General features: G+C 42.7%; 1 protein-coding gene across 1 annotated transcript; it reads right to left on the bottom strand.

Annotated features, from left to right (window-relative positions):
* Nucleotides 1-4,119: 4,119 nt before the first annotated feature.
* LOC146195838 (uncharacterized) lies at nucleotides 4,120-11,165 on the bottom strand. Its single transcript, XM_084596292.1, has 2 exons — nucleotides 10,974-11,165; nucleotides 4,120-4,580 (listed from the first exon to the last, which is right to left on the bottom strand). The coding sequence occupies exons 1-2, from the start codon at nucleotides 11,116-11,118 to the stop codon at nucleotides 4,360-4,362; spliced, it is 366 nt and encodes a 121-aa protein (XP_084452418.1). The 5' UTR covers nucleotides 11,119-11,165; the 3' UTR covers nucleotides 4,120-4,359.
* Between the last annotated feature and the right edge of the window lie 1,898 nt (nucleotides 11,166-13,063).

The following is a 13,063-nucleotide window of genomic DNA, read 5'->3' as shown; positions in this document are numbered from 1 at the left end:
AAGTCAGACCAATAGTTTCAGTGCACCGCTGGCCATTTCAGTTGCTTACTGGCGGCTCTATGACTACCACGTGACATTATTGTATATGGCTCTAATTATGAAGATGATGAAGCGGGCGGTAGTGTGGGTTGGACTGCTAGCTCTAAGCCCACTGTCCATTAAGCATTAAGCATGCAACATCATCATGTCATCGCGCTGTACTATTTTTTCCATTTCGCCGTATTTGCTGGTCGGCCCAAAACATTTTAGTGTAGGTGCGAGGCGCTTCATCTGTGCAAATTTTGTCCTCTGAAGCAAAACCTTCCGCCGCATTGGTTTTGACTGCGAGCATCTGGATTTTGTCGCCCAGATTTTTATTAGCTGAACTTGACTCGACTTGACCAGCTGCTCTCTCTAGCCCCGTTGTCACTCCTTATCACAAGGTATGATAAGCAGTAGAAGCTCAAAACTGAACTGAACAAACCGACCTACCTGATGGCCACTAGAATCAAGACAACACCCGCTCCAACCGTCCCGACGTGTTAATTGGCCATGGTCTCCAGGAAATGGCGAACGCTGGATTTGAGGGTCCAGTGGAAGCCCTCATCCCATCCTTGCGTTTATCGCGGTGGCAAGCACCCCATCTTCTTTCTATTTTTCCTACCAGTGCTCATCGCCACTGCACGCGTCGTATTGGGCTCCGGTTCGTGCTGCAAATACGAAGATGTCGAAGTTGGCGGTGGTGCTGGGCGGAGCAGTCGCTCTAGGCCCATTGGCCATTGATGCATACCTCATCATGTCATCACGTCGTTCTGTTTCTGTCACCTGGCCTTGTTATTTGGCTCGCTACAATGTAACAGTATTATAAACGTTGTATAGACGGTGCGGCTGGGAGCTCTCCGGCTGTGCCCGTTCGCCTATGCGCGATTTTCGGGTTATCGAGTTGATACTCCATAGTTGTAATAAAATAAACTACACTGCAAGATAAGCTTGCATGTTTTGTGCGGAGAGTGTGACTTCGTCATTGCCGCACCCAGGCCCATCACCTGAGTGTTATCTTGGCCCTAAATGTAACATCACGCTGTAACGCGCGCGATGGAAGTAACTGTTGAGGTTGATGACAAAATCGAAGCAGACAAATGACCAGCGATAGGGAAGATATCGTCTTCTTTTACTTTGGTGCTTTGTAGCGCTAGTCTTCAAGATGTCATTCTGGCGTCGCATCAGGCCTAGCTTTGTTGGCCATGCCAAATCATTACGATTTGCCTTCCATTTCTGCTCCGAGCCAATACGGCCCAGCTCCGACACTAGTCGCTTCAGGACCGGCATTTCCATATCGTTGGCACACTCTGTTTGGTGACTGCTTTTTTGAGATACCTTTCTTCAACGCCCACTTGAGGTTGAATCTGCCATCGCCTAAAGGTCAGGATTATTTGAGGGCCGTCAACTACATAGAAAATCCTGCGAAGTTTGCCGAAGAGCCTGAGAGATTTGTTCATGTGCTTTCAATGCCACATGCAGTTCGAGGTGGTTGCTGTTCAGAGCAGACACACCCAACAGAGCTACGCAAAGTCTAAGACCGATATTACAGCTGCTTTCAAGCGAACTGATTAGAACACCGCATTACTCGCTTCAGTCTGCTCCCACAGCGTCACGCATTATAATTTCTGGCACCAGGCGGCGTCCTTCCCATTGACCGCAATCAGCGGCTCATTCTTCAGGCAATTGAAACCTGTACGGCTGTCGCTATTGAGCGACTCTAGCACATAAGAATCATAAAAGAAATTGCAATTTGAGCATACGATCTCTGCACCATAATCTAATAATATCGAACCCCTAGTGTGTATTTACGTGTTTAAAACTCACAGCCTCCAGAAAGGGTGCATTAATGCAGTAAAGAACCTTTTTTATCGCTACAACAAGCGGTACGGCACCCATTAAAAGGCAGGATCAGTGCCACAATACACAGTTTATGGAAAGCGTGAGTTCCATACTCTGAAATATACCTTTCAGGGTATGATTTTTTACAGTGTTGCAGTAACTGGCGCGTTCGAGTCATCAATTGTGTCTCACTCGATCTGTCCGAAGAAGGTTTGTACTCAGCACTGCTACAGAGAATTCCGAGAAAATCTACCATACCCAACCAGGAAATTCAGAAAATATTGTCATTGTATTTACAACGCAATCTCCATCAGAACAGGTTATTTTGACCGGACACAGTGTCATATGAATGAGCGCAGTTATGCGTGAAAGTGGAGACATTATGTGATTCACTGAGATTGTTGTTGTTATGTGTAAGAACGCGCGCCTGACAGCTGTACGTGAGGAAGCAAGCAGACATAAAATGGCGCGTGCCACATGCAGATCCTTAAAGGTTTACTGAAATTAAGTTGCACATGTCAGCGCTTGGAGCTTTGCTTATAAGAGAAATAGCAGTCGTCACTAAAACCGGTTTTCATGGCTGCCACGTTGTATAATAGGCTAAGATTTCAGTCATGAAACATCTCAATTGCCTAGGACTTGATGGACATGATGTTTTTCACAACATAAATTCGCCATTTTGTGCCTTTGCTCTAGACGCCGTCGATAAACATACATGACTGATTAACAGCTCTGGCTTCTATTCCTAATTCCTAGCTTTCCTTGAGCATTCTGTGGCACCAAACGGCCAGCTATGTTTGTCATATCAATTGTTTAGTTTAGGCCAGCCATAAAAAACTGAGTTCAGCCTAATTTATGTTACGTTTATGGTTTAAGCTTATATAAGAAAGCTAACAGCTGTTGATTATGGTGGAGATATATTTCGTCATGTTTCGTAGTCACTGAATTTTAAATGTTTTCACCTTGTTTATTTATCCTTCGTGGTAAACAAGAAATAACAATACATGAAATTTATTATGGAGTGACAGGACGTCTAGTTAAAAGCAGCAATATGCCTTCGCAACCAATTATAAACCTACCTCTAGTTCCCTAGGCTTGGTGTTTTGTGAAATAAATTTAAAATTGAAACGCACTAAAACTGCTTAAATGGTTACTATTCGCAGCTCATCTGTTCTGCTTTTCATAGTGCTGCATTTGCAGAAATTAGATCTATTGGCGTCGACCTTCCACCCCATATTCCAGGAAAAGCGCGCCATCCTCACTGGCTATACCGAAAATTATTTTATTTTGTTGAATTCGAGGGGTCAGTCGTCTTCAAGAAAGCGAAATTTTGGAGGACGAAAGCAATCAAAGCAGTCTTAATATTTTCACACTGATTCAGGTTGCCAACTGCTGGAGGAAAAGGGGCTTAAATTAGGAAAGGTTTCGTATAAGGTTCGTAATTTTGGGTTACGAAGTGTACCGCAGCTCGCCTATTTGTATTTCACCTATACTAAAATGCAGCCCCCGTTGTCGAGTTAAAACTCTACATCCCTACCCTCAGAAACACAGAGCCCTGAGAGCAACTTCACAGGGCTAAGTGAGCTGCTCGTGTTTTGAAACATCCGATGTTGGACAGGTCTTAGAATGTGGTAAGCAGAGATCGAGTAGATGCCGGATGAGGCTTCCAGTGCGTTGCGCGATCCTCGTCTGCGTGAAATATTTGCCCGTACATCCTAGCTTGGGCAGATAACAATTGCCTTTGGTAGCTTCAGGAGTGTTTTATAAGTTAATATATTTTTCATGACGTTTGAAAACACCCAGTTAATCCTCGTGTGCTTTTTATGTACAAAAAATTGGGACACAAAATTTATCCCTATCCCATGCAATAAAAAAAACCCTTTGCCCTCCACTACGGCTCTCCTTTTTCTCTTTTCACTTTCACTTTCACATCCAACTTCCTCCCTTCTCTTACAGCGTGGTTTAGGTGTCCACAGAGCAAGTGTGACAGATACAGTGCCTTTCCCTTCCTGTGAACCAACTATTAATAAACATTCTGGCGGATGACTCTGTGTTGTTCACTTCCCCGCTTCAAAGGGGACAGGTGAAGTTTGTACTCCTTTAAGCATCTCTTATTGCTTTCTGCACGAAGTTTGCAAAATTTGTCATCGGGAACTTTCGTAACAGAAAATTTTGCAATTATATGATGAGGAAAGCAGCTTAGCCTTTGATAAACTCTTTAGGGAGAATAAAGAATGTCCTTTTATTTCAAAATTTGGTGTTGAACAAATCTTTATTTAGGCAAAAAGATGTATACAGGATTTATATTCATACCATCCTTGAATCACATTGTAAACTGTAAATTGAATTTATTCTTGCCAAATGGCTTAAAGCATTACGCGCTTTCTGCTTCTTCGTTTTGCCTGATCTTTGGGCCGTCTTCGTAACCATTCACAACAACGAATATTTGTTCATGCACTCTGCCCCGTTTCGGGCCTAAATATGACTTAGAGGGACATTTCAGGCGACGTGGGTTTTGAAGACAGCTCCAGGAGTCTCATCGCTTCGCTCTGCAGGTGGGTCGTCCGGCGCCGGCGCTGGCTCTTCTGGTGGTGGTGGCGCTGCCGGCTCGGGTGTAGCAGCAGACGAATGTTTGTCGTTCAGGAGTTTTGCGTCAACTGCAACGATGGGCCCCGCGCCGCTCGCAAGGTTCTGCATTCCGGCACTATCGGTGACGATCACTGCAGTATTTTGAGAAACAGACACGGACAAGGGCCGATGTGAGACGACGTAGGAGGCGGGCGCTTATAGCAGAGAAGGCAAATTAGTGTAGTGCATGCACTTTAATATCTAAGCATGGAATGTCTGAAGAGAAGTGCTAACGATTACAAAAAAAAATGAACAAGAGGGGTATGAATTTATCAACCGATTCGATGATTCGTATCCCTGATTAGCTATATTCAATCCCAAAAAAATCACCTGGAGCCCGTCAACTGAAGCACCTGAATAGACGTTGCTGAATGCCAAAAGCTCCTACCTGAGCATGCTTTTACATTTGCGTGTATCTGGTGCAGAGTAATGCAGCTCACCCAGCCTTAAAACGGATGTTTCATAACTTGCAGCAAAATTGTTGCGCTGCGCATTCAAGTTCAGTGAACTCTTACTGCTGACATGTTGCTGCAATAAAGGAAACAAATTCACAAGTCGCAGCCTTTGCTGGCATGCTCACGAAAGAATATCGACTCTACTGAGTATTCCGTTCGGCACTCTGGACACTGCTGCTTTAAGACTCCCATTACGCTAAGATAACGACGGCGCCTGCCGCCTACACCTTTGGCAGAAGTGCGACGTTACACTCAAGCGGCCGATTGAATGAGAGAAATTCTTCATTGTTGACAGAAGTGCGACGTTACACTCAAGCAGCCGATTGAAATTAATTTAAAACGTAACATTAAATAAAGTGTGATCAAAATGCATCTCAGCATGACTTAAAGTGAGCATGATATGGTAGCAGTTTTAGATAAAGAACACAAAGGCGATCACCTGCTTTATCCTAAGTATATCACAGGCAGGTCGCGATAAACTGTTTTAAATGTATCTTAGGAAAAAACAATTGATGGAAAAGTATTGCAAATCGCTAAAGTGGCGCTTGCTTTTTTAAGAACCATCATGACGCCTTCAAAACTAAGTTGTTAGAACAATTATCGCTGAGAGAGAAGGCCACACTTTCAGTTCTATATTTCTCGGCTTTAGCGGACATACATAAAGTGGTTTCTTTTGAAAGCTTCCAAGAGCAGCAAAACGTGTTGGAAAATGATGATTAACGACGATAATAATAATATATCTGCTTTCTAAAGCGAACATTGAAAAGCAGTTGGATTCGTACACCTGATAAATGTACGCGGGAAGATACCCGTGCCATTTAGCACGATCTCATTATCGCACTAGGCACAGCTGTGTCTTTTATATTAGAGGCTCAACATTATAGCGAGAGCCAGCCATTTTAAGCAGTCACGTTTCTTCATGTCCGATCTATTGTACTGTTCTTTACCTATTATGAGCTTGACGATGTTAACGCGATGGAATTAAAGACCTCACGCTCCTGAATATCTGGAGCTGTAAGGGAATGTCAGGGATAGTGCTCTGGCAGGTGGTAGCTTGGCGCTGAGATGGCCGTATAGTGACTGATAGGAAAAATTGGTTACGCGATGAGATCGCATAACTTTGCAGGAGCTATAAACTTTGGTAGCTGCTTTGGGGTGGGAATCGAGCCCAGCGGGGCAGATGCATTTCGATTTTCACGCTCTACGAACAGGACTTGCAGGCCTGCTCGTATCGCTTGTATTAAGCTGGGCTTGTACGGTTGCGTTTCACGTAATGTTGCGACTTGCGAATGTATCCTCATGCGATGTATGAAATAACATATTCTTTAATTAACTAATTCCCGACGACGAAGAACAAATTGGATATATGCAAATGAGGAGCTGTAAATGCTAACCTTTACGGCTTACGTGTTACATGTCAGAAGCGGAAGTTAAAGGAGCATAAACACCTAATGTTTGAGTTAGTGATCTTTGTAATGATGCAGAAGACATTATTGCACATGGTGCCCCTTGCGATGCGTTCCTACGAGCGCCGAATAATTTACAACAAAATATACTTCATCGCCTTTATTTGTTTTTTGTTTCAACAACCATGACAGAAATCACAAGACGTCTTTATTCACCATTCATATAGGTGTTTTTCATTCATACCATGAGCTTGAATAGACTTTGACGTCGCAGTTACCTCTCCGTTGCTGAAACTAGAATTGAAACTGGAGCGAAGAGAAAATTTATCTATAAATTATGCAGCGATCGAAGGCGAGAATAACGTGGTGATCCGTATAGAGGAACGCCTTACGCATCATTAACAAACAGAAATTCAACTAAAATGTGTTGTCTATACTTGTTCAAGGGACACCAAAGCTTAGCATTAAAGCATTAGTTCATTGTGTAATTAAGAGTAATTAGAAGTCCATCTAATGCCTCGAAACTTGACCATAATAACAACCATCCATCGGAGTGAATTCCAACTCATAGATCAACAAATATCCTCACAGCTATCGCCGCGGCAGATCACATGGCGTGTTTAACTACCACTCTTTCCTGCTGTCAAGGCTTACTCATCGTATACTCCCATTTGTGCGAAATGAATGCAAACACACCCTTACTGCATTTCCCGCTAATGTAAACTAAGCGGCCAAAACATTTGGTTGTGTAGAACAACTTACATCAGCAGTCTCCAATTAAGCCAATTATTGCCTGAAGTCTGAGCTTGAAAGCCTAGCCTCGAAACCGAAGCTTAATGAAATGTGCCTTGCTCTCCCACATGCTTTAAGTTTGGCATCTCTGCTCAATTTTTGTTTTCATTTCTGTCTTTTAGTATTCGCATAATTAGCTTTTTGTCTTTGGGATGCCCAGCTTGTACCAGATATGAAAATGTTAAGCATACGCTATTTGTCGAGACCTAATATTTATTATATGAGCTTTTCTAATTTTTCCAATTTTTTAGTGCACCAGTTATTGGTGGCATATATTTGGCTAAACTGGACTTGGTTCAGGGGGCCCACAGTGTCTGGCAAGCCGGATTGATTTGCAGCCCTTTGCCATGGTCCCCCGTAGAAATTGATTTTGTAGTTTTAAATCTGAATACTTAGATGCGCACGGAGCCCTGGTTGCGCTCATAACGATTAAGGAGATGCAGAGTTTTGATTACGAAGAATAAATCGAAATATTGAGTGGTTGCCTTATTTATACAGCATAGCGAGGACATAACATAGCCTGGAAACTAACATATGAAATTATTTTAGAACAATTCTGTCTGTAGCACGCATCACAGAAGGATGGCGTTCTGCTTAGTGCTTAATTGCACACCCAAGAGAGATGACCGGCACCAGCGTTCTTCCAGGTGTAATGTAACTTCTCGTGCAAAAAAAAAACGAAAACTTTGACTGTGCTCCAGGCTTCTTTTCACTTTACTCTTTAATCCCCTCCGCCCTTTACTCTAGTCTAAGGCAGCCAACCTTTCTGGCTTACACTCCTGCCTTGCTCCCTCCTCCTCGTACCTACTTCGTGTGAAGTTTTTATTATTCAATTAACCGACATTGAGGCAGATATAGCTATTTGCTTATGCATCTAACTGAACCATTGCGGCTTAGGAAATGCCATACTGACCGCACTTGTCGACCTGCTAAGAGATTCGCGTTGAGCACCGTTTTTCCCACGTTGCAACGAGCGCTTCTTGAGATTTATATTAAAATATGTCAAACGTCCAAAACGTTATCGCATGATCACCGTTAAATGAAAAGGTTGAAGAGTACGAACGTGTCTAAGGGCTCAATATATGCAAGAAGTTTTGCTTCGCTCACACTAGGGTACAGTAAGCGGCCGCGATACTATTTAGGACGAATCGAAGACGCTGATAATAGAAAAAAAAAATGCGCCAGCTCTTCGAAACGTCGAGTAAACCGCCATACAGATTACGCCAAACGAAGCGAATATAGGAGCTGGGGCGATCGAACCTGCTATGTTATCCTGGCCGAAATCCATTAAAAAATGCTACAGAAACTAAAATGCGCCAGTCAGGTGCGTCACATTGCTAAATACGAGAAAGGTAACGCCACCAAAACGCGAAAATATATTGTTTATTCATATATTATGTTTATTGTTATTGTTATAATATTGTTTATGGACACTGAGCTCCAAACGGCATCAACCGAGATCGTTAACCGGGCGTAATGTCCCCTAATAATTGACAACACTATTTCGACTCGTATAAAGACAACATCCTAGTCTCGCGAGTGTGGACAGGAGTTGCCATCCGCGGAGGGTGTCTCATTGTTATTTTCGAGAAATTGATTTACGAATAAAAAATGGCTATATCAAGTAGAGGTGAAAAATGTGCCTGTGTGCAAAATTCCTTTGATGTGGAGTAAGTATATAGTTAATTAATAACAGTCAGAAAGTCAATTTGATGTTGAAATAGTCAAGGACGTCGATATATGTGCAGACCTTAAACAGTAGCGGACGTCAAAATTGTGCAAGAATTTTGGAAAATTTTAATGTCAAGCCTTGCGATAAGTCTACAACATCGAAAGCGGTCACAAAAGAATAAGAGAGGAAGAAGTAGTAAAGGAGAAAAAGAATAAAAACAGTAACAAAAGCCAAAAGAGAAAAACGTTTAGAAAGTAAAAAGACAAAAGAGGGCAAGAACAGAGGAAAAGGAGGAAAAGAAAAAGAAAAACAAAATAAATGTGTGATAAAGCGACAAATGGCTGGAAACAGTCACAGGAAAGATTTTTGCCCTACCGCACTCAAAAGTGATCTAAGTATATCGAAATAATTTTTGCTAATCGTCAGCTAATTAGAAAAAGGAACTAAAACGTTTAAGAGTGACTTTTACAAAAATGTGACAAGGACAGCAGATTAGGGCAAAATCAGACGATATAATTGTTAGCGAGCCAGCAGCGCGTGAAGCATAGCAAGCTCGGGCGGCAGAGAAAGAAGAGTAGTCCGGCTACCCTGGAGAAAAAGGCAGCAACTATGGGGAGGAAGACGACCGAGAAAATAAGAATGACGGACTCCGAACCTACGGAGGCATGTAACCTCCACTCTTATTTAAATTACTATTATACAATTTGCAAAAGAAGCAGAAAAGCATCCTGAATGTAATTTGTGCACCGTTAAGTGATCAAAATTGCCTACATAGTTGCAGAATGTCAGTGTGCAATCAATAAAAATTAACCGGAGGGCCCTTTGAACTGCTTACGTGGTGCGAGTGTGGAAGCATTAGGGCCCTTTGTTACTCTACACTAGTTACAGCGGTGTAGCAAATCTATAAAACCTCCAATGGCGTTTTGCTACACTAGTGTACCTGGTGTAGGTTACAAACATCGCCCTATTGTCTCATCGTGAGTCCTCTTGGGAGGTTCATTGTATGTTACGTGGCTTAGCCAATAGCGTGTGGCAGTTGCAGGGTGGCGACTACGAACCACCTATAAATTCGAATGCTCTCTGAACGCTAAATTATTTGTTTTATAAAATGTTATCTTTTATTCAGTTTGATTCAAAGGTCGACGTCACTTTGATTGAGAGTCTAAATTGCAATCTATAAGAGTCCCAGACAGCTGGATTTCGTCCCATCCACCCATCTCAAAAGTGGAATAAGAGTTGGCAGCGCCTGCCAGCTATAAAGCTCCGCTTTATTCAGGACGCATTTTAACGATGCCTATGTGGCTTAGAGTCAGCCTGTTTAGCAGAGGGTAACAGGCTACTGATGCCTGTAATAATATGATGGTGGAAGAATACAACCGTGATTCGGATCTCGCCCTCTCATTTCAAAGGGGAGGCCTGAGCTGACGACACCTGCCAACGCTGCCATGTACTGTGCACTCGTAACGTCATTTACCGTATGGCCAATGATGCACGGGCATGTCGCCTGTCATCTTCCAACTGCAAGAGCCATTCTAGCAATTGTTTCGCTAACATCGCCAACGGCGAGGCCTGATTTTCTAACGAAAGGGGCCTATAAGTGTACCTTTACATTTGGCTGATAGCTAAACTCTGCCTGCAGAGGTAGGACGTAAAACCATTAAAAGCTCCTTCTGTGGTTCTGCTTGCCGATTCTGGTTAGCGAACCTGCAGTTTGATACTCGCTTAGTAAACACTCCTTTCAATTTTGTCTGTAATGTACAAAATATGTTCATAACCGTGCACTAACAAGCTGCTGCATTACGTGAAAGATTTCCCAACAAAGCTATTTAGGCTGGTTTTACCAAAGCCCTAGGAACGTGCCTGCGTTGCCTAGAAGTAGTGTGTCTGAATCAGGATTCAAGGGCCGAGGATGGCAGAATGCGCATCTCATAGAAGAAACCGGACTGTTATCTCTGTGGTGTCCTGACGTCACGCAATGCTTAGATGAATAAGGTCTCGGCTATGTCGCTTGCCAAGTACCTCTTGCATGCCTGCAACATGTATGCTTGTGATGGTTCGCTCACAACGACGATGCCGGATGTCCTGAAGAACGTAATTCAGCGCTAGCGCATTAGAAAATACATTCCTAAATGTGGTGCCGAACATGCGGGAAATACACACCCCCGGCAGCTGGCTGGACTGCGGGAACTTGAGCGGGCATAAGAGTGTTTCCATATGCTTGCCCCGTGGGAGGCATTCCAGCTGCCATGCTGACACCATAGCTCCCAGCAGGCACGCCCATGGATGATACGCCTAAAGGGCTCATAACCCCCGTGTTCACGGTTTGCGCTGGCAGCGGCTGGATCCCGACGGGTACCACGAGGACGGCTGTACTCAAATGGGGAAAGAGAAAAGTTACATGCAGCACGTTTATTACTCAGTTTCGCTATAAACCAGTTAAGAATATGCGAAGACCATCTGTACTAACGGCCCACAGTCGAACCAACAATCAACTAAGTTGCTGATGCATACAACAGCATGAATGGCGTATTCGGCCATTCTGAATAGATTCACGAATGATTAATTTATTCAGATTTCATTGTACCGTTTTTTTATATGCATCAGGAATTCTCTAGCCTAGATAAATACAATCCACCTTGCGACCAACATTAAGTTTATAACCACGAATGAACGTTCATCTTATGCAGTAGTTTGATCGTGTTTTTATTTAAATCTTTCGGTCACTGCTGCCGCTCATTCTTTGGGACATGTGCGCAGAAGAAATTCCAATAGAAATGAACGTTATGGCAGGCAGTTGAAAGCCAATATAAGGCAACCGAAAAGTGCCAGAAGCATCTGCATTTACATGCAAAAGGGAAGACATGTATGACTACTAATTAATGCTTGACTAATGCGATCAAACAGTGAGGGACAGAGAAAGTTGCCAAAAGCTATACACTCGCACTGCTGAACTTGTCGGTTATTCTGGTCAACATTCCTGCCTTCCGCCCTCCTTTTCTCTTCCTCCATAGATTATATTGCTGCGCAAATTTCTTCGACATAAAAATAAAAAATGAAAAGGAACGCAAGAAAGAAAAGAAAATATAATTGCATCAGAACAGAACTCTCCTGATCGAGAGCACATCACCATCAGCCGGTTAGTTCTCTAAAAGATGGACACAGCTTTTCTAAATTACCATATCAAACGTACAACCTTATACAATGATCCACTCGCACCATTGCTGCAATCACAGAGTTTTTAACGAGCGGTTAAATTAAAGACATATAAAAGTACGGCATTCAATATGAACTATGGTGTTAGAGTTGCTTTACTGTGAAAAGGGTTCCTAGAGAATGTTCCGCAATATTTGCTGCCTGCGGTACCACTGCACTGACGCTAATTATAAACGCAACTCTTCCAAAATATGAATTCAATTAAATCGTGAAGTTTGCTATAACATGTTTAACTTCCAACGATTACAAACATCAGTCCAGAGGGGAGTGTTCTGTAACGTAGGGCCTTTATAAAATGAACGTGTAAGTGAAAACTCTTTCACATTATCAACCAACATCAATGTCCAGGTTGAAAAAAATGAGTACGCATTTCACAGGAGTACGCATTAGGGACTCTTGAATGGTGCATGTTTTAGAATTCAAACCGTAAAAGATAAGGCTGGGTATGCATTTAACAAATTTGTTTCGCTTTATGTTGTGTATGGTTCAAAGGAATACTCAAAGAAATTATAATCATATGTAAATCGCATGCAATTGCAATATCTTTCTTAGCAATTGACACACTTACAGGTTCATCCATTCTCAGCATGAACACTATAACGTTTTTCAAATCGCCAATGTTCACAGAATGTATCATTGCCGCTGCTCATTTAGCCATCCCCCAGACTTCGGCAATAGTACGAAGGAATGGAAAGATATGGTATACAGAGGAATGTAGAGAGGCCAAAAAGAAGCAAAACAAAGCCTGGGGAATTTTTCGTCGATACCCTACACAGGAAAATCAAATTAAATATAAAAAGGCAAGGGCTAAGGCTCGAAATATCCGACGTGATGCTGAAAAAAGATCTTGGCAAGGTTATGTGTCTTCAATAAACAGTTCCGTCACAGCAAAAAAAAAAAAAAATGTGGGAGCAAGTCCGCAAACTCGATGGCAAATTCTCTCCTTTTGCAGTTCCTTTCCTTACAACCCCTGATGCACAAACAAGTATACTCGAGCAGGCTGAACTATTGGGAGAACACTTCTCTCATGTTTCTAC

This window comes from Amblyomma maculatum, chromosome 3 (assembly GCF_055883805.1).
Source record: "Amblyomma maculatum isolate TAMU_Amacu chromosome 3, ASM5588380v1, whole genome shotgun sequence".
NCBI classification, from domain to species: Eukaryota; Metazoa; Arthropoda; class Arachnida; order Ixodida; family Ixodidae; genus Amblyomma; species Amblyomma maculatum.
This window is presented reverse-complemented; position numbering and strand designations above follow the sequence as displayed.

What these genes read in the sequence shown, in the direction of transcription:
- LOC146195838 (XM_084596292.1), bottom strand. Translation starts at nt 11,118, where the DNA reads ATGAGCCCTTTAGGCGTATCATCCATGGGCGTGCCTGCTGGGAGCTAT. An exon ending in AGTCCAGCCAGCTGCCGGGG is followed by an intron (nt 4,581 to 10,973) that starts GTGTGTATTTCC and finishes AAAATACTGCAG; the next exon opens with TGATCGTCACCGATAGTGCC.